This window comes from Crinia signifera, chromosome 3 (genome assembly GCF_055691185.1).
Source record: "Crinia signifera chromosome 3, ASM5569118v1, whole genome shotgun sequence".
Classification (NCBI taxonomy): domain Eukaryota; kingdom Metazoa; phylum Chordata; class Amphibia; order Anura; family Myobatrachidae; genus Crinia; species Crinia signifera.
Window position 1 is genome coordinate 89,021,391 of NC_139219.1, and position 25,676 is coordinate 89,047,066.

Genomic DNA, 25,676 nt, shown 5'->3' on the forward strand with positions numbered 1-25,676 from the left:
GCCTATATGTAACACCCACACCAGATGCCAACAGCAGTAGCGCTGCTTATAACTAATACCCACACCAGTTGCCAACAGCAGTAGCGCTGCTTAACGCCCACACCAGTTGCCGAAGTAGTAGTTCTGCGTTTCACCAACACCAGTTGCTGACAGTAGTAGCGCTAATAACGTCAACACCAGTTGGCAACAGTACTAACGCTGCATAATGCCCAAACCAGTTTGCAACAGTATTAGTAACATAACGCCCACACCAGTTGCTGACAGCACTAGCGCTGCATAACACCCACACCAGTTGCCAACAGTTGTAGTGTTGCATAATGCCAACACCAGTTGCTGACAGTATTGCACTCTTTCCCTCACACACTTTATTTACCTTAAAATCTGTCTGGCCGCTCATCCTTTCCTCCTTCTTTTATCAGCCTAGCTCCGGTGTAGCCCTGCCCCTCATCCCATTTAGTCCTGCCCCTCCATTTTGTGTAGCCCCACCCATCCATTGTGTGTAGCTCCACTCCCTTTCCAGTCCCTGCAGCCACCACTGACATAGTCAAATGGTGTTGGGAGCTGGACAGGGACCTTCATGCTGACAGCGCAGCTGCCTGTGTGTCATGCAGTGACAGACAGCAGCAGCCACAGAGGACAGCAGCGGGATGCAGAGCAGGGAGAGCGCCTGTCCTGCCGGGAGCCTCCTTGCGCTGCATCCTCTGCTAAGCGGCTAGTGTGCCACCGGCTTATTTTTAGTATGTAAGACGGCCTGCGGCACTAATCAATAAAGCCGCCTCCCCCCCCCCTTGGCCCAGCCCTCCACTGCTGAGCGAGCATATCGCCCTGTATGTACGAGGCTTAAACTGCATGGGAAAATATTCTAAAAGCATAGCCAAATACCCTGCTTAGGTACTGATGTTTATTTTATTTTGCAACTGATTGTCCTGTCCTGTCTCTCCAATTTCCCTGGTTTTGCTCATCCCTCCCTACCACATTCAATCTTTAGACATTTATATACTGTAAAGATTGTCTCCATAATGTACATACATTAATGTATTTATCTCACTCACCTCAGAATGTTATATTTGTAACAATGACAAAGAATGTACGCAACACAAGATTGTCCAATGACCTTTGAATCTTTTATTTCTTTTAAGACAGCAATTTATTGTTATTTTTATTTACATAATTTGTAATGTTATGAACAATTCTTCCTACTGTACAAATGTAGTGTACCTCTTCCGAAGGAACTCTCTGCTGCCTCCTCGCTATTCCCCGACACTCCCCAGTCGCGCTCCGCACCCCCCCCCCCCCCCCAACCCTGCCGTCTCCCTGAAGCTGAGGCGGGCAGGGTTTCCAGTCCTGTACTTAAATAGTAAATCCCATGGAGATTTACTTTTTCATAGTAATAGCAATAGCAGAGTTTAACTCCCAATTATTCTAAATCAGCATGCAATTATCATACAACTAATGAGTAAACACCCCCCCCCCCCCCCTCCTTTCCTTCCCCTGTGCTTCCCATTCCGCTTCTGCTGCAGGTATCCTGACTGAGGAGAACAAAGCAACTGAGAACTACTTCATTTTTGCTCTGATTATCAGTGTAACTGAACTCACTCTCAGGACCAGTGGCGTCCGCAGGGGTGGGGCTGCAGCACAGTTCAAAATCAAATAGGGGGGCCACAGCAACTGCCACTTAAAACTGATTCAATGGCAGTTGGTGTAGCTCTCCTATTTGAATTTTGAACTGTGCTGCAGCCTCTCCTCTGGGACGGCCACTGCTCAGGACTGTCCACTTGGACTTGTGTGGATCTGTTTGCCACAGCCAAGTAAACACTGCAAAGTGCATCAGAGTCACAAAACAGGGACGAGAACAGTATTGTCTTAAAATGCTTCTTATTGGTCTAGCTGCTCTCACTGTAATTTTATATACTGTATATCAGCCTTATGACAATATTTGTTTTAATGTATGTATATATGTATATACTGTATATATGTGTGTGTGTTTGTTTACCATGTAATAGTTTATGATTTCCTAGCACTACTTATATATTCATGAATGAACTATAAATTTTCCTTTTTTAAATATCTCAAGTATAGCTTATGTATGGAATTATTTTAGTATATGTCACAGAAATGTTATGTACCTTCCAAAATGTTAATTTCAACTTTATTCAGGAAATCCAAAATACACAGTAATTGCATGATTCCTTCCAACTTTTTTTTAGGTACATGATTAAGCACAGTCCTGCGTCACAGTATCCCTGCTATGAAGATGAGCGCTACAGGATTACCTTTGCTGATTATTCTGTTACTTATGTTGATCAACCTGCAAATTCTTGGTTTGTGGTTTTCAGGTAATATATCCTGATTTGTAACTTGGACTGGACAGAGGTAGATGTAGGAGGGGCAGCACAGAGAGTACAGCTATTTTACATTTGTATAGAAACACATAAAAGACTCATCAAGGACTTACCCACAGCTTACTGCTACTACTTCTGCTTATAATGGGTGACATTCTATGGGATGAGAGTTTTTCGCACGTCAGTTTTTCGCCCATTATCGCACTTTTTTTAAATCGCATTTTTGCCTTGGATTCGCATATTTAATGAGGTGCCAGTTCCGGCAAGAAAAGCGCTGGTCTCCCTTCTGCAGAGCCGGCTACCCCCGCACTGACAGCGAGGACAACCGGCTTTCTCCGATGCAGCTAACAGCTTCTGTCGCGTTGTCCCAGCGCAACAGAGGCTGAGAGCATCTTCGGCTTATGCGTCTCCATGGAGACGCATAGCTCAGCCAATCAGGGCTGAGCTATGCGTCTCCATGGAGACGCATCGCCCAATCACACTCTCAGCCTGTGTCGCATTGGGACAGCGCGACAGAAGCTGTTAGCTGCATCGGAGAACAGCCTCTGTTGCGCTGGGACAACGCGACAGAAGCTGTTAGCTGCATCGGAGAACAGCCTCTGTTGCGCTGGGACAACGCGACAGAAGCTGTTAGCTGCATCGGAGAAAGCCGGTTGTCCCCGCTGTCAGTGCGGGGGTAGCCGGCTCTGCAGAAGGGAGACCAGTGCTGGATCCTGGATCGGTGAGTATATTGTTGTAAAAGTGAGATGTGTGTGTGTGTATGTAATAAAGTTTTACTTTTCTGTGTGTGTTTTCTTTTAACATTCTTTTTACAGGTGGACTACAAGTCCCAGCGGGCCCATTAATGCCCCGCATGCTGGGACTTGTGGTTCTCCAAGTCCCAGCCTGCGGGGGAGGTCTGCTGGTACTTGTAGTTCTCCTGTATAAAGCAGTGTTAGGATTGAAAGATTTAACCCCATCAGGCCGGCGTCTACTGGCCAGGGACGCCGGTGACAGCCCCGGGCTTCAGCCCTGGACGGGTGAAGCCTGGGGGGGGACCCCTTTATTGGGGGGGTCCCCACTCCTCCAGGTACCCCGTCCAAGGCTGACCAGCCACGGTGCTCATGGTACGGCCGGGGGACCTTATGTAAAAAGTGTCCCCCGGCTGTGGCATGACACTGCGGGCTGTTGGAGCCCGGTGCTGGTTTCAAAATACAGGGGACCCCAGTTTTTTTCTCCCCTGTATTTTTGGAACCAGGACCGGTCCAAGAGTCTGGGGCTGGTTTCAGAAATACGGGGGAACCCTACGCTTTTTGTCCCCTGTATTTTTGGAACCAGGTCCGGCTCAATGAGTCTGGGGCTGGTTATGCTCAGGAGGGGGGACCCCACGCAACCCCACGCAAAAAAAAACAAAAAAAAAACATTTTTTACCACAGAACCATGCACAGATCTCAATGATCTGTGCAGGGTTCTGGCCAACTCGCATATCAGAACCTGCTCTGATTTTTTGGCGAATTTAAGACACATTTCCCAAATTCGCATCTCATTAAATAAGCGATTTGTATACTTTTCAATGGGAAAACATCTGGATGCGAGTTCCGGCGCAAGCTAAAATTGCACTTTGTAAAAGTGCGATTTCGCGGCAAAATCTGCGTGTATTGCCGTTTTTCGCATCTCATTAAATATGCAAAAACGGGATTTCGGCCGTTTTTTGCGCAAATTTCGCCAAAAAACACATATCTCATCCCATAGAATGTCACCCATTGTCTTCTACAGAACCTGCCATGAAGCTCAGATATACATTCCCATTAAAGCCTCAGAGCTGTTATACTGTCTGTGTTTGCTATTACTAACTGCTAGCAGCTCCATTTCCTCTTTCAACAGCACAATTCAGTGCAGAATATAAAAGGTGCAGACCAGCATGGAAATGAGTACACTTGGCCACTTAATACATTAGCTCTGTATTGTTTTCTTGTCCACTAGTGACTGCGGTCTGTATTGTTCTCATGTCCACTAGTGACTGCGCTCTGTATTGTTCTCATGTCCACTAGTGACTGCGCTCTGTATTGTTCTCATGTCCACTAGTGACTGGGCTCTGTATTGTAATCGGTGGTATCGAGAGGAGGGAGGTCTACTGGAGGGGCCCAGATCCTGCTCCCTTCCCCGTTTGAGAGAGTCGAGCAGTGGGGAGAGTGATGACAGAACGCCTCCCCAGCTCAGCTCACACTGGTCAGTGCCATGTCCTGAGCTGAGGAGACATACAGATGCAGCAGTAGCCTGTCCTCTCTCTCCCTCTTTGTGTGCAAAGATGATCCCGCTTCCACCTTGCACCCTGCATCCCGCATTCCACACAAATTACGTTTATTTTCTTTCACAGGGCGAGCAAAATGTTTTATCGGGCCCCAGTGAAATGGAGGGGGCATGGTCATCCCCCCCCCCCCCGAGGTCCTGCCCGATGGCCATGCCCCATTCATTTTACCGGGGCACGGCCAACCTGTCAGTGCCCCTGACTGTAATCTTGGCCACCATAGACTGTGCTGTGTATTGTCCACTATTTACAGGGCTGTGTATTGTAAACTTGCCCACTAGTGACCGGGCTCTGTATTGTCCACTAGTGACTGGGCTATGTATTGTCCACTATTGACTGGGCTCTGTATTGTAATCTTGTCCACTATAAACTGTGCTATGTATTATCCACTTGTCCACTAGTGACTGGGCTTGTCCACTATTTACAGGGCTGTTTATTGTAAACTTGCCCACTAGTGACTGTGCCGTGTATTGTACACTTGACCACTAAAGACTGGGTTCTGTATTGTACACTAGGCCGTTAGTTACTAACTGGTCTCTGTATTGTCCATTTGTCTACCAATGACTAGGCTCTGTATTATAGTATTGTCCACTATAGATAGAGCTGTGTATTGTGACTGGGCCTGTGCACTATTTACGTGGCTGTTTATTGTATACTTGACCACTAGTGACTGCTGTGTATTGTACAGTTGGCCACTAATGATTGGGTTCTTTATTGAACTCTGTATTGTGTACTTGGTCTCTAGTGACTTGACTATGTATTTTACACTTGGTATTGTTTGCTTGGCCACTAGTGACTGGGCTCCTTGTTGTATACTAGTGACATGACTGCATTGTATTGGCCACTTGGGTATCATTGTATAGTAGTAGTAACACTAGGTGTATGAAGCACATGTCTGTGTTTATAGCTGCGACCACACTGCATCTTTATGCTAATGATGTGAAGATTAGAGTAATACTTGCCTTGTCTTGCGGCAGTGCACTTCCGCCTCTGCCCAAAGGTCGCACCATGGAAACTTGCACAAGCCCCAGTGGCGGATCCTCTACGGGGCGATAGGGGCGGTCCCCCCGGGGCCCCCACACATTAGGGGCCCCCACATTCCAGTATGCAGCTAGCTGCTGCATTTGATTTAAATGTCCCAGTGCAGTCAGTCCCCATTGCCCGCAGCAGCAACCCAGGGATTGCACAGCCCTGCAGTGCATCCTGGGATCGCGCAGTCCCGCAGTGCTTCCTGGGATCGGATGACGTAGACAGGTGCGGCAGCGCGTCTGGCATAATTTTAGGCAGGCAGCCTGACTCTGAGCCAGCGCATGACGGTGTCAGAGCTGCGGGTGGCCTTCCCCGGATCTCCGGAGCCAGACCCCCGGCCGCCTGGCTCCTCTCTCCAGACTCCCTTTGCTGCCAGGGCAGCCAGGCTTTGGCATCACCTGGCTGGCTCAGCTGGTCCGACACTCACCGCCAGCAACAGCCGGCCACGGCCCACCCTCCCTACCTGCCACAACCACGCAGCCTGCACAGGCCGGAGCGGAGCCTGAACAGCAACCACCATCATCAGTTTGAGTAATCTTGAGGAAATGTTGTTTGGCTTATATTGTTTGGCTTATGGCCTTATATTAACTTTTCTGTGCAAGTGAGAGCAAAATGTCACATTTATTTTTGTAAAGCAAACGTCATGATTAGGAGAATACTTGTGGGAACAACTGCTTGCCTTACAGTTTATTTTGTTCAAGTATCTGAAAGGAACATTTTTATATTCAGAATATTGTGACTGGTTTTAAAGACTTTATTTTAGACAAATTGGTATTGTGTGGAGTTGAGGAGAGACTGCTATACTGCATTGGGCAAAAGTTGGAATAAAGTAAACTGAAGGAATGAGCAAATTAGGACATCACCCTAAAGAAGCAAACACTTCCCCAGTCTGTCTATTGATATTTATTGATAGGGGCCCCCACAAAGTTGTTGTCCAGGGCCCCCACAGACCTTAATCTGCCCCTGACAAGCCCTATGGCAGGAGTAGGGCCTCCTGTACCCTTCATGTGAGTAGGGCCTTCTGTGCGTTTTTGGATAGTCCTGCATCTATGTAGCTAGCTTCTGTTACCTCTCAGGAATGTGTACTGAACTCCACTGACCTTACATCCAATTGTGTTCTATGTGTCTGTTCGCTAACAATTAGGATGCATATACTGTGTGACGATGGCATAGAACTAACTAACTACTGTAACCACCATACATGCTGGTAAAAAATGTGCAGAGGTCCTGCTGTGTTTAGTATGTTAAATGTCAAAATATTTTGTCCCACATTTATAGCATTCATTAATCAAGTATTTTTTATATTTCTATGTTTTTAGGGAAATATTCCATGTTCCTGAAGACATGATTATAGTACCTAAGATGTATACAAACCTCCAAGTCTGCACACTACATGTCATTGATAATGATACACTGGAGAGAATACCCTGGGTGTTCAACAGAGTAGCACCCCATATCTATACCAAAAACAAGGTGAGTGGAAACTGCACCTACAGCATCAGCTTGCAGTAATACTTTACCATTTAAAAGTACAGGATATAACAATATTATGTATCATTCTTTCTGATTTTGCCATACATGCTTGCATTTTCATTTTCCACCTCTTTTTTTTTTATCTACTGGCACATCCAGTGAGATTTGTATGTAAATTAGAAGAAGGTGACAGATTAGACGGCATTCTAGTGGTTTAAATATCTAATAGTGTTAGAAGAGAGAAAATGAAAAAAGAAATAATAAAAAAATAATCATTATAATGAGAAATGTCAACATTATTAACTCAGGACATTGTTTTTTATTTTAAAGTAAAAAAAAGAAACATTCATTTAAACTGCCTTAGAAAAGATATATTGGGGGAAATTTACTAAAGGAAATTTGTAAAAAAATAGGTGTATTTGTATTTAGAAATACACTTATTTTTGACATTTACTATCCCGAAAATATGGCAATTCGTAGTCGTATTGATGTGCTATCAATCTGACTACGAATTGCCGTATTTTCGGGATAGTAAATGTCAAAAATAAGTGTATTTCTAAATACAAATACACCTATTTTTTTTACAAATTTCCCTTAGTAAATTTCCCCCATTATGTCAAATGTTTTACTGCATGTTCCTTGAAACAGTCTACTGTATGCCTATTTAATCCATTCAGGCCATTTCATTGACTAAGAAAAGATTACTAGCTGCAATAATGTGATGTGCGTATAAGGCAATTTACCATACATACATTTATGTGTGTCTAGAAGTGACAGAGAACCCAGAAGCTGCAATTTGAAATTGCTTGCTCTAAAAATGTGACTGTAGCTATAAATTATTGATAGCATAACCTTCTATCTGCCTTACATTTACTCACTGTACACACACAGGGCAATTCTTCTAAGTGATTTTGAAACCATCGGCAAAATCACTTAGTATGTTTGCCTGAATCTCCCCGTGTATACACAATGGGTGATAGCGATGTACGGCCCCTTAAAATCCATATCACCCGGCCAAATAGTCAGTGCAGGCAAGAATATACTTGCTACACTGTTTATTTGACTGCGGCTCCCGGGGCTGGCACGATGTAGTTACCCATCTTTGTGGCCGCTTAACTACATATTGATACACACAGGGCTCAGCCGAAATCACCCATGTGTACATTAACATTTAAGTTATTATGGTATTTTGGATTGTCTTAATTTGACCATTTTAAAAGATTCATAGGAGGTACTAATTATTTCACTTGGGATTCTGAGAGGAGACCTGGAAAACATGCACTGTTAGTTCCATATGGACTAAAGTTGAGAAACACAATTTTACACTAATACCAATAGTCACCAATATAGGTAAAATTAAACCATATAACTACAGTATGTCTGAGACACACAGGACACCATGGTATTTATTATAGGTCTCAGAGATCCTTTTTGTTTTCTTTTGCTAACATTTTTGCGTACTACACAGTAATATTTATAAATGATATTCCTATTCTGCATATTACCAATGTTATTACCAGCTCATAGGCAGCATTGGACTGGGGCAGGAAGGGCCCATTGGGTAAATGCAGTAGAGGGGCCAATGTTTAGGGGTGTGGCCAGTCTACAGAGGGGTTGTGGTCAACCACCACATTGGTTTGTCCAACTATTAGGGAGTACATGGTCTGGGCCCCTTGAGATAGATAGATAGATAGATAGATAGATAGATAGATAGATAGATAGATAGATACTAGATTAATAACAGGGCAAAATACCAGTAGGCTTATACTCGAGTATATATGGTATACCACAGTCCTATGCAGAATAAGGTAACATATATAATGTATAATTCAAGTGCATAGTCTGGACCAAATCTCTTACCCCAGCACTTTGTTATTGTAATTATGTTTTGTTCACACACATCTGATATTTCAGAAGGGATATACGTTCATGGCTGAAGCACATATTGGGGGATTTGCTGTGGCATCTGGGAAATGGAGACTAAGACTCATTGGAACCCGCAACCCTCTGCCATATCTCTCTCGTGACACTGTAAACAATGCATTCTCTCTGCAGGAAATGAGAGATTACTACATACCCAACGACAAACACCTGATATTTAGGTAAATAGAAGCATAATTGGACTGGCAATTATTACACTATCAAGCTAAAAAACAAGTTACATTATGGCTCTCCTTCCATCCTTACATGGAATATTGTGTACAGTCAGGTGCATAGCCGGAATTGGTACTTGTTTCCTAGCACGGCGCCCATCGCATTGCATACCATAAGGCATACGATGGTATGCGATGGCAGCCAATGGTATACAATTTTAAATTGTATGCCATTGTATGGTAGCTATGCCCTTGTGTACATTGTAAAGTATTTAAAATCAACACATTTATTTAAAAATTGTTTCCATTGTATAATAGACTACCATACAGACAGCTGTAATAATTTATTCATCTGCTTCTTTTTAGAACATAAGTCTCTAGTGTGAATCTGTCAGACGGGCTCTTTTAGACTGTGCTGCTTTCCTGACATACTGATTTTTTTGTTCTGCTCTTGTAAAAGGTACACAGTAAAATCAGCAATAGACCACATAGCAACTGTTCAAGTGCAAACCTCCAAGCCAGACGTATTTGTCAAGATACAGATATTGGATGACAATGAAGAAGTTGTAAGTGCTGCTGGCAAAGGTCAAGCAGTGATCCCTGCATTTTGCTTTCTGCCCAATGAAAGGCCTATTAGTGCTCACTGTGAGTATATGTTTTTTACTATATTTTACAGTGATGTACAAGTCTCAGCATTGTAGCACCATATTATACTTAGAATTAGGGTGTGCAGCCCATATATTACTTGAAGGTGGAGACTCATTCAGCCTGGATTAGCATCTGTGGGTAGGTGATATAGATCAATATTGCTCCTTGCATTTGCAGTCTACATTTTGGAATAGGCACTTTGGGGATATTCAATCCCGGACGATATTTCCGCTTGTTGGAAATATATAAGTCTTTTATAAGAATAGGACCAGTGTACAGTACATTCCACTATTCAATGTAATTTCCAATTCTCCGACTTCTGGAAACATTCCTAAATTGAAAAATATGTGGATCGCTGAATCGTGGATTTTTTTAGCGTCCGTTTCCAACAATGCAGAATTGACTTTTAAAATACTTTGATGTGCAGCGGCAATTGAATAGGTTCTTGCCAATATTTCTATTGGAAATATCAGCCAAGACTGAATCACCCCCTAAGAATGGTAAGTCCTGGAAAAATGTACGTAATATGTCAGAATTAGGAATGGATTCAGGGCATGGGGTAGCTGGAATTTGCTGACCTGGGGGTTCCGAGTTTTGGAAATGATCCTTAGGAATGTTAGGGACCTACCTGATGAGCTCACCTGTCCTTGGAAGCTGGGGCCTGTACTTTTGGCCAAAAATTATGCTAAGAACCTCAATTTTGCTCCATGTTGAATTGCAGATTTATTATAATTCTTTTATTTTAGCTGTGTTAGCTCTGACCCTGGTGTAAGTGTAAAATTGATAGTGATAACTATGAAGCTGCTAATAATAAGTTCATATGATTGGTCACTTATGTGAAAAATACACCCAAAAAAGTCACTTTACACTGCAAGGGAACCCATGTTTTAAATATATAAAGAATGATGCAAGCAAAATTGGGCAAATCAGTTTTAACATTTGAAGTGATAAAATTCATTATGGCAATGTCCACATTCTGGAAAAATCAACATTTTGCATATGCCAACATTAATGATGTTGACATTTTAACATCATCATTGATGTTGCCGGCATTTTAACCATGTCATCCTTCGGCTAACGACCTTGTAAATGTCAGCCTTTTGCCTGTTAACATCATGAGTATATAACATCTGACTGCATTAGGCTGATGAAGATATATAATTGGTTGATCTGTATGTATAAGTAAGTAAACCCAACTGAAATTCAGTGCATGCATTATAGAACCCTTTTTAAAGTAAGAATATGTAAGTATCTAAGAGAATTTATGTTGAAATAAAAAATCTGGTTTACAACATTCAGGCAAATATTGAACTGTCTTCACTCTTTATATGGTTCTTTCTGCACTGTTTAAGTAAGTGTTCAGTAATTTCACTACTGGTAGCACTTTCATTACAGTCTGATATTTGTATTTCATCTTACATTTATTAAGTCAAACAATCAGTACACATTCAAAAATGTAAATACACATAGCTTCTAATGCATACAAAAAAGTAATATTACATCAATACACTTTTATAAGAAAATGTACAATTTAAAGTTATTAAAATGTACTTAGTGTTGTGTATCTCACAAACTGAAGGGAACATTGACTGCAGTGAAAAAGGAACAGAATACAAAGTATTTGACCATGTGTGACCTATGTCTACACTGTGTACAGTGTGGGAAGTGTAGCAGGTGTGAAGTGTAGCAGGTGTGCATAGCTACATTGGCTTTATTTCTTATTAGCTCTGATATTATATTCACTTCTTCCTTACTTTTTTCTTGCATTTGCCAGCCAAGCGATAACATTGATTTAATACTGTTAAATATGGCATTAAATAAACTCAAATGTTAAGTATTTTTTCAGTTTTAAGGTGCGTACACACTGTACAATACATTGTTAATGATATGCACAATAACAATATCGCTAATAATATAGCGTGCATATACTGTAGTCTAGTGTGTATGCACTATATCACTAATGCTTCACGCTCCCTCTAGTTTTTAACAATATTGTCTGTCATCTGGACATGCAGTCATAATTTGACTTTATAGTCACAGTGCATGTTTAGCGGGGGTCCGGGTGATGTCACTGAACAAAATCGTTAATGATATAGTTCAGTGTGTGTGTGTGTGTTTGTGTGTGCACTATATCGTTAATGATATTGTCTAGTACAGTATGTGTGCACACTATATCGTTCAACTCCGCTGGTATAGTTAATGATATTGGCAGTGGAGCGAATCGTAAAGTGGGTGCCCAGCTTTAGACTAATACACTTTTTCCATTGCCACAAAGTTCTGTTCTGCTCCGTATATAGACTCAGTCACACACAGTATACAAGTGTCATATATCAGATTAATCAGCAATATCTTCTTGTGTTTTTTGGGATTAAGATACATTTTTTGCAACAAAGGCCCAACATTAGCTGAGTTGCAAGCGACCTAGCTCACTTACACAGGCATCTCACTGCAAGGTCTATTGAGGCTATATGAATGAAGGTGCATATGTAAATGTCATTTACAGTTCATCCTCATTGCATAGTAGCCGTGCTCATCAATCCCTGATTGCCACCGCTCGTGCCCGTTTGCCACACGTGGTCGCTCAATGCTTTTCTATGAACTGTGGGAGTGAATTTTAGCGCACACACATTGCGACAGGATTGCACCAAATGCCACATATGTTGCACATGGCGATTGACATGTCATCGGTGAGCGCGGCTACATCCGTACCTTATATTATCACATTAGCACATTTTCCTTAGAATTCCCTGTAACACAAGCATGATTATATAATAAAACACAAATGTAATCTCTGACCTTTAGTAGTATTTTTACAGCTCTGATGTGAAGTAGTGATAAGGGCCCTTATTCTGATCGGTGCGGATATTCCCGCATTCTTACGGAGCGGTCCGCACGCCACGGTGTTTTGCCGCGTGCGGCCATCGTCCGTAGAAACGCCCACGTGTCCTCCGCATTCGGACGGACTCACTCTTTAAGAACAGGGCGTGTTTACGGACGACATACAAACCATGCGTGTGCGGGAGAAACACTCCGATTCTGCACGGTATTACAGAGTAGTACAGAGTATGCTCGGGAATACCGCATCCGAACGGGAGCCAAGCGGTGCGACCGCCCGTAAGCGGAGTATTTACGCCAAACAACCCACTATGATGTATATTCTGCAATACATCACATGACCCACTTATTCAATTACCTATCCTCATAAAAAAATGCTTCTTTGGAATTGGAATCAATTAGATGCCAATATATCCTTACAAGCATGCCTAACACATGCATTGCACACATTAACCCTTACAGCAAATCAAGTGCAATGGTTTCAATTAAAGCACTGACAAGCGTCCTATTAGTGAGTAATGAGTAAAGGAGTAGATTCTATTGGGTTCAGGTGTTAATGCTTGTAGTCATTAGGCGGTCCGTTCGCCTACCGCATGAACGAGTGGTGTCCGCAAAGCAATAGTACACTTGTGGACACCGCACATTTCTGCCCTTTTTGATCGCGTGCATTCGGAGTGGTATCCGAATGTACGCCCCCCAACATAAGTGTACTCCCCCGTGTCCGCCCATGTTACCGCCCCGTTTTGCCCACTTTGAAACTACGCCCATGTGTCATTCCGCATGACGCCCATAATACGCCCATATTTCCCGACTGATTGCGGGGAACAGTTTTGGACGGGATTTGGCCGAACAGGTACGGAGTCAAGGCGTGGCACATGCGCGTTGCGTTCTCCACGCATGCGCAGACGCCGTAAAGACGCGATCCGAAAGTATGCGGTAAAGTACGCGTCAATCAGAATAAGGGCCAAGGGGAGAGTAGTGCAGTGCGGAACAACTTGCATTCAATGGAGCTCCCAGTCTGTCATCACCATTTGCCTTACCAGTAATTCAAAATAATTATAGCAGAAATGATCACACTGATATATAATGCCAGTTTTCCTGGTAACAGTCATCTGTATGATCCCCTGTGTTATTAAATTATTTTACTTTAAAGGTCAACATCATAGATCTATGAGTATTTCCTTAAGAACATAATTTTCTGTATTTTACAGTGTAATGCTGACCTCAATACTGTACAGCGGTATTTAAATACTTTTGGGAACATGGTTCCTAATTATACTTTAGTGGGAATTGTTAAGGAAAATAATTGACATGAGTTTACTAGAAGCTTTCATCATTTAGTTTTTCCATGTACTCTTGTTTTGGCACATTCAAGTGTTATATAACATGTAACGTTACTGTAACTAATAAGGCTTATTTCATAACCCTTAACAGCAAGTAAAAGTCAGATATTGTTAAGTGGGACAAAGAAAGGAAGAAATGGTTCTGGTAATAGTCAGAAAAATCATAAGAGCTCTTCAAGACCTGAGAGTAAAACTGAAATCCAGCAGTCTGGAGAGAACGAGAACACAGAAGAGAAGGCGCCAACTCCACAACCGGTGAGACTCCTTTGGAAGCTGTACCGTTATCAGAGGGTGGTGTGTTATGTATTGCCTTATTGTTCTATGCTTCAATGAATGACGTTTTAATGATGTGTATTTCTGTACTGAGGAACAGGACAATTTAATGATTTTGTATACAGTTGTCTTAATAAAACACATTTAGGGTCAATGGCAAAAGTCCAGGCAATGAGTTTTCCATTTCTTAGTAAATCCTGAGCAATAACTGGTAGTGTAAAATAGCCAATGCTAATCTTTAATTAAGATCAATCAACAAATAAAAAAATATGCTGACTTCAGTAAAAAATAGCAAACAAATTTTACCATGCACCATTTATCCCACTATCTGAAATTTGTATTATTTTTTTTCCCCGAGGGAATTGAGCAATTTAGTAAGTGCTTGATGAGTCTTTGTAAGTTAAAGAATATGATATTTAACTCACCAAAGAAAACACATGCATAGGTTCAATATTCAAACAGAAATAAATATATAAAATATCATTAAATTCTATGAAAAAAAGGTCATTCTTCATGAAATTTGTCGGTTAATCTAGACTTACTAATATGGCCGTGTTTATAACATTGCAGGCCCTGGGCAAAGCAAAACAATGGGCCCCCTTATCACCTATTCAATTGAACCAATAAAAAAACCCATAAGATAACCTCCTGTAGTTCCGTGCTATCTCTACATGCTTTCATACCGTGATTGGCTGTCAGCACTTTGATTTGTGAATAGCTCAAGTCATCCACCAATCACTGTCTGACTGCCGGGTGGGAGGCAGGTAGAGGATACTACCTCACTGCTCTGATTGTGTGACCACCACCCGTCCCTGCTCAAAGGCCCCGAGAATTGGGAAACTACCCAGTGAATGTGTACCTATACATTAAGATGGCTCTGCATACTGTCTGATTATGGGGAAATCAGTCCAATAGTGCAATTCATTAACTGACCGTTTAAAATAAATGCAAAATCTATTCAATTACACATATAATATATATAATATAAATTAAAATTAATTTAATTCAAACTAAGTGGTTGTGAAGGCATCAGATTGGTTGATATATCTATATAAAAAAATACCTACAGCAGATGTACTGTAAATGATGTGAAATATTTCATAAATAAAGAAGTTAATAAATGATTGGTATTTTGCTTCTGTATCATGGTGTATGATTAACATTATTAAAGCATGTATTGCAGGATATAATTTTAGAATATATTAGATCAGGGGTCCTCAAACTATTTTGCTCTGAGACCCCATCAGATTATAAAAATAATGACAGGACCCCAGCAAGTTACTGCAGAAGGTCATCACATCGCATGTGTAGGCAGCAGACAGCACATACATGGCAGCATTGTGGAGGCACAGAGTGATGGGAGGAGTCTAAAATAACAGGCAATTCCACAGATTTCTCAGGCTCCTTGAATCACTGACTGAGATTAGAAAAGTCATCAGCCTGATGGTCACCAACATGGAGTCGCAACCCCTTGCTGAGAAGGTCGGGACCCACTTTGGGGTCAGGACCCACAGTTTCAGAACTGCTGTATTAGATCAATAAAATGTAGAAATCCACAGATTAGCATACAGTAGCTGTGCCTAAAAATAATTTTAAATCAAGACTTGGTACTTGTGTATTATAGCGGCGCCCCCGATGTACATCGCGCAATGTTTTTATCGCATCGCATGCCATGCACCCGATGGCATGCGATTTTTGCCCCCTATGCGATGAAACATTGTATAAGCACCCAAAAGGGTGCTTTTAAGCACCCAAATGGGTGCTTACAATGTTAAATGCACCCCCACGCCACCCCCCCCCACTATAAACGTGAACCTGAAGCGTGGCGAGCGCAGCGAGCCCGCGAGGGGCTGCGGTATGCGTCCTCCGACCTTTTCATACCCCCACTATCCACTTCGGCATGGAGTTGAGAATAGAAAGTGTGGCGAGCGCAGCGAGCCACTGAGCCCGAAGCGTGGCGAGCGCAGCGAGCCCCGCGAGGGGACGCGGACACCTGTGAAGGCCGCGAGGGGACGCAGATACCTGTGAAGGTATCCGGGTCCGCTCGCCACACTTTCTATTCTCAACTCCACGCCGACGTGGATAGTGGGGGTATGAGAAGGTCGGAGGACGCGTACCGCCGCCCCTCGCGGGCTCGCTGCGCTCGCCACGCTTCGGGTTCACGTTTATAGTGGGGGGGTGGCGTGGGGGTGCATTTAACATTGTAAGCACCCATTAGGGTGCTTATACAATTTTTAATCGCATCGCATTGTATGGCATTGTATGCCATACACAATGTCATACAATTTTAAAATTGTATGACATTGTACAATATCACGCAATACCGCGTCGCATCGCATGCCTTATGGTATGCGATGCGATGGGCGCCGCTATAATACACAAGTACCCAAGACTTTAGCAGGTTTACAATTTCAGCATGAGGACCGTTTCCCTGACCTTTGTGATACCTTATTTAGGTATAGGTCATGGAGTCGACAGTATAAAGGTCGAAATACATTAGGCAGACCACTAAAGGTCAACATGGTTTAGGGCAACACATGTAATAGGTCCGAAGGTCGACACAAGCATTAGGTCAACAATGGGAAGGTCAACAGCCATAAGGCTGACATGAGTTTTTCACGGTTTTTGTCCCGAATGTCGATGTTAGTTGACATGGACACCGTATGAGTGTACCTCGTCCCCTTGCATGGCTCTCTGTGCTCACCAAGCTTCGCTGCACTCGGCTCACTATTATTTTCTCCCTGCATGCCCCAGTGGATGGCAGTGTCGACCTAATGCCTGTGTCGAACTTCTGATCCTGTCGAACCTATTTCATGTTTCGACCTAAGCTCTGTCGACCTTCAGTGGTCATGTATGTCACCTTCATACTGTCGACCTGGTGACCATATAACCTTAATTTGCCCGCTGTTTCAAACATTTTAATAGCATTTAGCTCTTATGTTTTTGCTAGTAGAAACAATCTTATGAAGTTATTAAAATGAAAGAAATTGGTTATTACTTATTTGCCATCACACTGTTGAAGAAACAATTTTGATGTGATTATGGTTAATGTTCTTTAATATAAAACTTGAAATGAATTGACATAACATGAATCCGCCTTGAGATCACGCTTGATAGAAGGGACTCTTGGTCTCGAGTGACTGTCATTTTCTTTTCAAATGTGTTTCCTAGAAAATCCCAAAATAGCAAATATATCATTTTTTTGTCATTAGTAACCATACAAATGTCACAGTGGTCAGAGGGTTCGTTTTGTGCAGAAAGTCACATTTAAATGGGATATGACTAGCGATATACTGTATCCAAGGCATTATGTTGCTTTGATCATATAGTACACAAAAGTAGACATTGCAAGCACATTGTGCTTTGTTAATTAAATTTCTATTTGCTTTTTCACTTATATGAAATAATTACCAGCACCTAAATAGTAACAGCTTGCCAGCATATGCACAGGGTAACAGGAGGACCGCTCGTAACACCAGACCAGAGCCGCACAGCGGTCCTCCGGAATGATACGCTCATTGTGTGCTGTTTCTATATCTTTTACATATAGTGTACCTATTGAAGCCGGCATCGTACTTTGTGATTGTGCATGGACTTTATATACACAGACTAGCGCAACTTAACCATATATATATATAGAGAGAGAGAGACTGACTTGATATCCAGGGGATATATGAGGCAGCACTCCTTACTTCAAATGCAAAGTCAGGTTTATTTCATATGTTGACCAGCATTAACATATACAAACCAGGGATGCAACTGATGGCAATAGCAACATTTTAGAAAGCATGGGTTGAAGTCATATTCAAGCCATATTCACCAAGGGTAAAGTGAGTATGGCAGTCATATTGGTGTTGATGCAGGAACCACTCCGGTGTAGTACATTTCAAGTAAACGGTAATGAGAATGTGGATGCATTGAGCTGCTTGTTAAATGGAATCTTGATTTGTCACAATGGCAACCTTTGAAAATATAGTGTAGTTTCTTTTGTAAACTTATTTTATCAGTGATGACTCAAGTATTATGAAAGTCAATAAGTCACTTTATTTTATGTATTTTATTAAATTATCTTAGGATATTTTAAAGCATGCTGTCGTACAGTATTTCCATTGTTATATATCAAGTATACTACTGAATATCATACTGACAGAATGGGAAATATATTTTAATAATTATTTTTGTATGTCAGCTATTATTTTATTGCGAGCTGTAGAAAACGTACAGTAGCTTTCCACCGCGTCTATGATGTCTTAGACATGGGAAGAAAAGTCTAGAAAGTGTTATAAATAAAAAAGTGGTACTGTCCACATTAACCAATCGGACGCACTATATAATTATACTGGTGCAGCTTAGAAAATAAAAGCAAACCTATTATTGGTTGCTGCAGGCATCTAATCATTTTTTAAAATGTCAGTAATAAACATGTGCTTTTCTCAAGACTTTTTGAATTCAAAGCATTTCCCTTGCATACTGTACAATTCAGACCTATCATTAAATAGCCAGCATACTTGAAGGTGATGGCTATCATATGTCATACCAAAATATTTGGATAGTAGTTTCAGTAGCAGTACGGTATGCCTTGCCAAAATGAGTGACCCTACTATTCCCATCCACATGCTATAATTATTGCAGTTGAGACAGAGAGGTATCCACTGCTTTAGTCAATGAGCTAAAATCATGTGAATTTGCATTAACACTAAAATGCCTCTTTTTTAATGCATTGCATATATGTCAGTAACTATCACCTACTGTACTTAATTCATTTCATATAGGTCAATTACCATAACCTAGTAAAATCATTCCATATACTGTATGTCAATAAATATCAAAGAAATTCTACGCAAAATGGGCTTGATTCTAGTTCACTCACAAAAGCAAATTCTCTTTCTAATGGACAAAATTATGTGCACTGCAGGTGGGGCAGATGTAACTGATATCTATCTATATTGCGGTGTACAAATAAAGCAGCCAGTATTTACGCTTCACAGAAACAAAATAACTCCCAAATCGAACTCTCTCTGCACATGTTACATTAGCCCCCCCAGCAGTGCACATGGCTTTGTCCATTTGAGAAGGAATTTGCCTTTGCGAGTGAATCAGTATAAGGGCCACAGTGTTAACAAATAATGTGGATCAGGTATCAAATACCAATGTAATTGAACATTTGGAAAACAGCGACCACAACATGGTTTCACTGGAAATCAGATTTTGTAAACAACAATATAGTGGACCATTTAAAATACTTATGAAGCTATACTTAGTGTATGTATATATATATATATATATATATATATATATATATATATATATATATATATATAAACTGGTGCACAGGTTTTATAATAATTCCTCTTTACCTTACTGCAGGTACACAAGTATATTATACAAGCTACAGTGTTATATAATAGCTGGGTGCTTACAGAGAACCAGGCATCCTTTGTGCAAAGTTTAAAGGAAATGGAAAAACAACAAATGAGAGGTAATATTATATGACTGATTTTGATGTCTTCATTATTTCTCTGTGGACAACATTTTTGGTTGGGAAATTATATTATTTTACATTTAAACAAAAGTATTTGCCATTGTTACAGCTGTGCTATATAAACAAGTGTTTCTCAAGTCCACTAAACGTGTTAGTTATATATTTGCAAAAAACAAAGAACAAAGATCAAGAGGCGCTTAAATTACAAACAGACAACAATAATAAATCCAAGGGGGGAAAACTTTTTTTAGGTATATAAGTGAAAGGGGAAAAACAAAAAGTGGAATAATAAGACTAAAGACAGAGAGTGGAAGTTTTCTTGAGGGGGACAATGTAATAGCAGATAATATTAATAATTATTTCTGCTCAGTATTCACTGCTGAAAGAGAGTTAAGTTGCAAGTATAGTCAGAAAACTGAGGGAGAAACAAGTACATTTACAAAGGCGAAAGTCCTCATAGAACTATCAAAACTGAAAGTGGATAAATCAGTGGGGCCAGATGAGATACATCCAAGGATACTAAAAGAGCTTAAAGGGGAGCTGGTAAAACCAATAACAGAATTATTCAACCAGTCACTAGCTACTGGAGTAATCCCAGAGGACTGGAAAACAGCAAATGTAGTCCTACTGCACAAAAGTGGAAGCAAGGAAGAGGTAAGCAACTTTCGACCAGTGAGCCTTACATCAGTAGTAGGGAAATTGATGGAAACACTCTTAAAAAAGAGTTGTAGAATATCTCAAAACCAGCAATTTACAGGATCCAAAACAGCATGGGTTTACTGGGGGAAGATCATGTCAAACAAACCTTTTGACTTTTTTGACTGGGTGACTAAAGTAATAGATCAAGGTGGGGCTGTAGATGTAGCTTATCTAGACTTTAGTAAGGCTTTTGACACTGTCTCACATCGCAGATTGTTAAATTAACTTGAAAGCTTGGGATTGGATTCTAAGATAGTTGAATGGATCAGTACAGTCAAAGGAGGGAAAGGTTACAAGTGAAGTACCCCAGTGATCTGTACTTGGACCAGTGCTTTTTATTATCTTTATTGGTGATATTGCAAATGGAATTGAGGGTAAAATGTGCCTTTTTGCAGATGAAACAAAGGTATGCAACAGGGTAGACACACCAGGAGGGGTAAAACAAATGATTGATGATCTAGGTAGATAAGAGGAATGGTCAAGAGCATGCCAACTACAGTTTAATGCCAAAAAATGCAAACTCATGCACTTGGGTTGCAAAAATCCAAAGACTAAATATCATATAAATGGCACTATAATGGAAACTACCGTGAAAGAGAGGGATCTAGGTGTCACTATTTCAGGGGACTTAAAGGCAGGTAGGCAATGTAACAAAGCAATAAAGAAGGCAAGTCAGATGCTTGGTTGCATAGGGAGAGGTATCAGCAGTAGAAAGAAAGAAGTAATAATGCCACTGTATAGGTCATTGGTATGACCTCATCTAGAGTATTGTGTTCAGTTCTGGAGGCCATATCTCCAGAAGGATATAAAGACTGCCCAAAGAAGGTCAACCAAAATGGTGCATGGCCTACATCACAAAACATACCAGGAAAGACTAAAATATCTTAATGTATACTTTAGAGCAGAGAAGGGATGGGGGGGGGGGGGGGGCATGATAGAAACTTTCAAATATATCAAGGGTTTTAACAAGGTACAGGTGGGAGACATTCTTCACAGAAAGAAGAGCAGCAGAACACGAGGACATGCACTGAAACTAGAGGGAGGAAGATTCAGGAGAAATTTGAGGAAGAATTACTTCACAGAAAGAGTAGTAGATAAGTGGAATAGCCTCCCATCAGAGGTGGTAGTTGCAAATACAGTAGTACAATTTAAACATGCTTGGGATAGGCATATTGCTATCCTTACAAAAAAATAAGGATCAAATATGGTTTGGGGTAACATGTTTAGAAAAGGGGCAGACTAGATGGGCCAAGTGGTTATTATCTGCAGTCAAATTCTATGTTTCTATAAAAAATAATAGTAACTTTATTTTAAGCAGTATAAAGAAAAATGACATGCATAGAACCTCCCTGGGGTATCAGAATAACATATTACTATTATTATTATTATTATTATTATTATTATTATAAAAAATATTTTTGTTTAAACTTAAAAACAATCACTGATATATAAAATATATGAGAAAGTATATCTAGTGTCTGTCACCCAGACATTTTCATCGATTTGCATTAGTGTGCCCTGCTCCATATTTTCTATGAATGTCCGAAAATTGTAGGAGTTTGGAAATATATTCATAGATTAATAATACAGGTCACAGAGACTGATATGCCTTTTACGTCGGCGTATTTTCTTCTACCGCAAAAAGTCCCAAAGATACAGAAAGCAACACAAAAACTCATATGGTATATGACCAGTGCTGTTATAATTAAGATTGCATCACACTGGAAAACACAGACTATTCCATCCAGAACAGCAATAATGGCTGGAATCTGGGATGTATACCATATGGAATATATGGCCAGTATTGTAGAAGATAACGAACAATCTTTTAGAAGTACATGGTCACCATGGTTAAATGATCATAGTGGCGAGTTTTTTTGCTATTTAGAAAATGCTATATATATATATATATATATATCACTCAAGAATTCTTGTAAATTGAGTGAACCTGCATATAAATTTACTGTGTATCCCCCCCCCCCCCCACCCTAACCTTCCCTTTTTTTCTTTTTTGTTCATCCCTTTACCACCCTATGTATAGGAATGAATATGTCGTTATGTATAACTTTGAAAATCATTCAATAAAGCAATTTAATCAAAAAAAGAAAATGTAACATGCAAAGATAGTTAGTTTGGGTGGGGTTTGTACATCAAATTGATATCTATAGTGTAGTGTAAAAATAAAGCAGCCAGTATTTACCCTGCACAGAAACAAAATAACTCCCCCAAATGTAACTCTCTCTGCACATGTTACATCAGCCCAACATGCAGTGCACATGGTTTTGACCATTAGAGAGAAAATTTGCTTTTGCGAGTGAACCAGGATCGGGCCCAATGTCTATTTGCCAAAGAGCATATGGGGGAAAAAATAGAGCTAATGATCATATCACAGAGCTCTCCAAAGAGTGACTCATACGTTCCTCTCTTCCTCTCCTGTTATCATTCTTTTATTACTTCAAGTTCTGGGGAAAAATATAGAATTATTATTGAAATCGTTAAGCCTCTGTCACTATATATATATATATATATATATATATATATACACACACACACTATACATATTATATGTGTATTAATTTATCACACAGTGCTCAAAGTGGGGGTATGGTAATTTAACCCCTAAGTCCGGCGGCCATTAACTGCAGCTTCCATGCCTCCAGCTTAGCAGCTTTTCATTGGCTGGCGGCTGTGAGACGTGATTGGCTAATGCCAGTATTAAAAAAAAAAACACCCTTCTTTTTATTGGCAGCCGGTTCGTGAGAGCCAGGATTGGCTGTCAGCCAGTGCGGAAATCTTCAAACTGCTGGGGGGACCAGATACGGCCGTCCTGACTACCGTCGCAGCATGTTGCTGCCACCAATGGAGAGGTGTACCTAGAGGGACACCTCTCCTAACAATACTGCTGCTGTATCAGCGCTAGGATAAAACATGGGATCCCAGCGCTGTTACAGTACAGTCTAGAAAGGGACAAAAATTAACTGGCGGCGGGAAGTGGCGGTATGTCATACAGTCATATACTGCCCCACTTCGAGCACTGTTATCGCATGAAAAATCTATGTTAGTACCCAATTATCAATAATAATAATGGGTCTATTACTAGACACATTTTTTGGTCCCAAATTCCTCAAGACAAACCCAGGCACTTCACAATTATATACATACCGATATTTTAGTCCAACTCTTTTATTGTGAAAAATATGAATATTATTAATGTAGGTTTATTGATTATATTTCCTCCTGGCTATACCCTAATCTTATTCCTGGTATATTACTGGCAAATATATAGACATCATTTGAGTGACTGGCATATGCAGTTTTTATTGCATTATACTATTGAACACTATACAATACTGGCCTCTCTCAAATTGCAGTTGGCTATACAATACTTATTCCAGATCTGTATGGCTTCACAATACAGATTAGTATTGGAGATCTAGGGTGAAATTTAATAGGATAAGAGATTCAGAAAGTGAGAGATTTGGTAAGAAATCTCCAGTTTTTAAAGTGGCAATCATTTATACTGCAAACCATTTTGATTTTGCAGTGTAAATGATTGCCGGTTTAAAAAAACCTGGAGATTTCTTACCAAACCTCTTACTTTCTGATTCTCTCATCCTATTACATTTCACCCTAGATCTCCAATGAATTATAGTATTTCCTTCTTCATTAAATCCTAGGTGGATTTACAAAGAGACACCCATAAATCCTTAGTGAGGACACATTGCAGGGCCCAAATGTCTGGCAATGATGTAATATAATCCTAATATCTCTGTTGGTGATATAATACAGACCATGATGCTTCTGTCTTTTGGATGTGATGGAGAACAGTGAGTTATCATAGCTGATAGTTTGCTCTCATTCCTCTGAATCAGTGTTTTTCAACCACTGTGCCGTGGTACACTAGTGTGCCCTGTGTGGCTCTGAAGTGTGCCACCAGAGACAGAGATGTCCGTGCTAGTTTTCATGAACTGCCAACAGATAATCTATTAATTTGGGCAGCATTGGTCTGTATCCAGAGACTATGGGAATGCCCCTTCTGATGTCAGTGGAGCCCCTACTGTCATCCACTAATCATCATTGGTTGATGGTGGCTGATGGTGACCCCTCTTTCACAATAGTATTGGTAAGGCCAGTATGGCTGTCCCAGTTGAAGGGTTTGCTGCCCAGTGCCGTAATCCAAGTTTAAGTGGTGTGCTGAATCACTATTCACATCTGCTTTCACATTCACATACCAGTCTCTCGGCAGCTGGGCAGCGGCACCCTCCCTGTCTCGGGGAGCTCCGTTGCCATGGGCACGCGCGCGCCCCCTGGTGGGAGCTGGCAGGGGCTGGCGATAGACAGGGGCTTCATCTGTAGTCTAAATAGGAAAGGGAGGAATTACTGATGGAATTGTGGGTGGTTTTGGTCCAGTGGATAGGTCAGTGGATATATACTTGAGTTTGAGAAGAAGTGGACAGAGACAGAATTCATATTCATTTGTAAAATGCATGAAAGATATTCAGGATTTTGGTAGTCTTGGAAGAGGAAGCTCTTTCATATTGCATTTTGTGTAATGTAGTCTGTGGAGTAGGAAGGTCTTAGATAGTTATGTTGGATGGATGGGTTGGTGTAGGGGGTTTCAGAGAAGATTTAAACACGAGAAGATGTTTGTTGGACAGTGTCCAAAGCTTTAATGTTTTGCGGGATAGTTGATTTTTTTTAAGCATGATTTCCTTTGCCAACCAAATTTAAGGTTGTGACCAACATTGGGAAGGAAGAGTTGGTGTAGTCTATTAAACTATCTAAAGCCCCATGCACCCTAGAGGGGTTTTTAAAAAATGTCGCTCAGAAGGGCCCTTCTTATTGATATTGTTTCAAAAATGCATCTAGAGTGTATTCTCAATATTGTTAAAAATGCATGTCCCATGCATTAACGACACCCAACCACACACATCATCTGTGCATGCAGCTCAATCTGACAATATCATGTACCGCGGGGGACCCTATGATGTCACTAAACTTTATTATTCAGTGTGTACAGATGGAGCTAGCCTCCCTCTTGCTGGCAAATCGCCAGATTGTCTCCGCTGGCGATCCGCCAGCGGCCAGACGCTCCATCTGACTATCTGACTGAGACGCGCGTGCGTCTCACACGCACGCGCGTCTCAGTTTCCGGGCGGCAGGGTGACGGGA

General features: G+C 41.0%; 1 protein-coding gene across 3 annotated transcripts in view; it reads left to right on the top strand.

The window, feature by feature from the left end:
• The window catches only part of ADGB (androglobin), a 282,215-nt gene that overhangs the window by 198,692 nt on the left and 57,847 nt on the right, over positions 1–25,676 (top strand). For all 3 annotated transcript variants that reach the window (XM_083176187.1, XM_083176188.1, XM_083176189.1), the window contains 6 exons: positions 2,208–2,336; positions 6,978–7,131; positions 9,046–9,233; positions 9,685–9,869; positions 14,142–14,305; positions 19,691–19,802. In XM_083176187.1, coding sequence (XP_083032313.1) covers positions 2,208–2,336; positions 6,978–7,131; positions 9,046–9,233; positions 9,685–9,869; positions 14,142–14,305; positions 19,691–19,802 — 932 coding nt within the window. The remainder of the gene's footprint in view (positions 1–2,207; positions 2,337–6,977; positions 7,132–9,045; positions 9,234–9,684; positions 9,870–14,141; positions 14,306–19,690; positions 19,803–25,676) is intronic.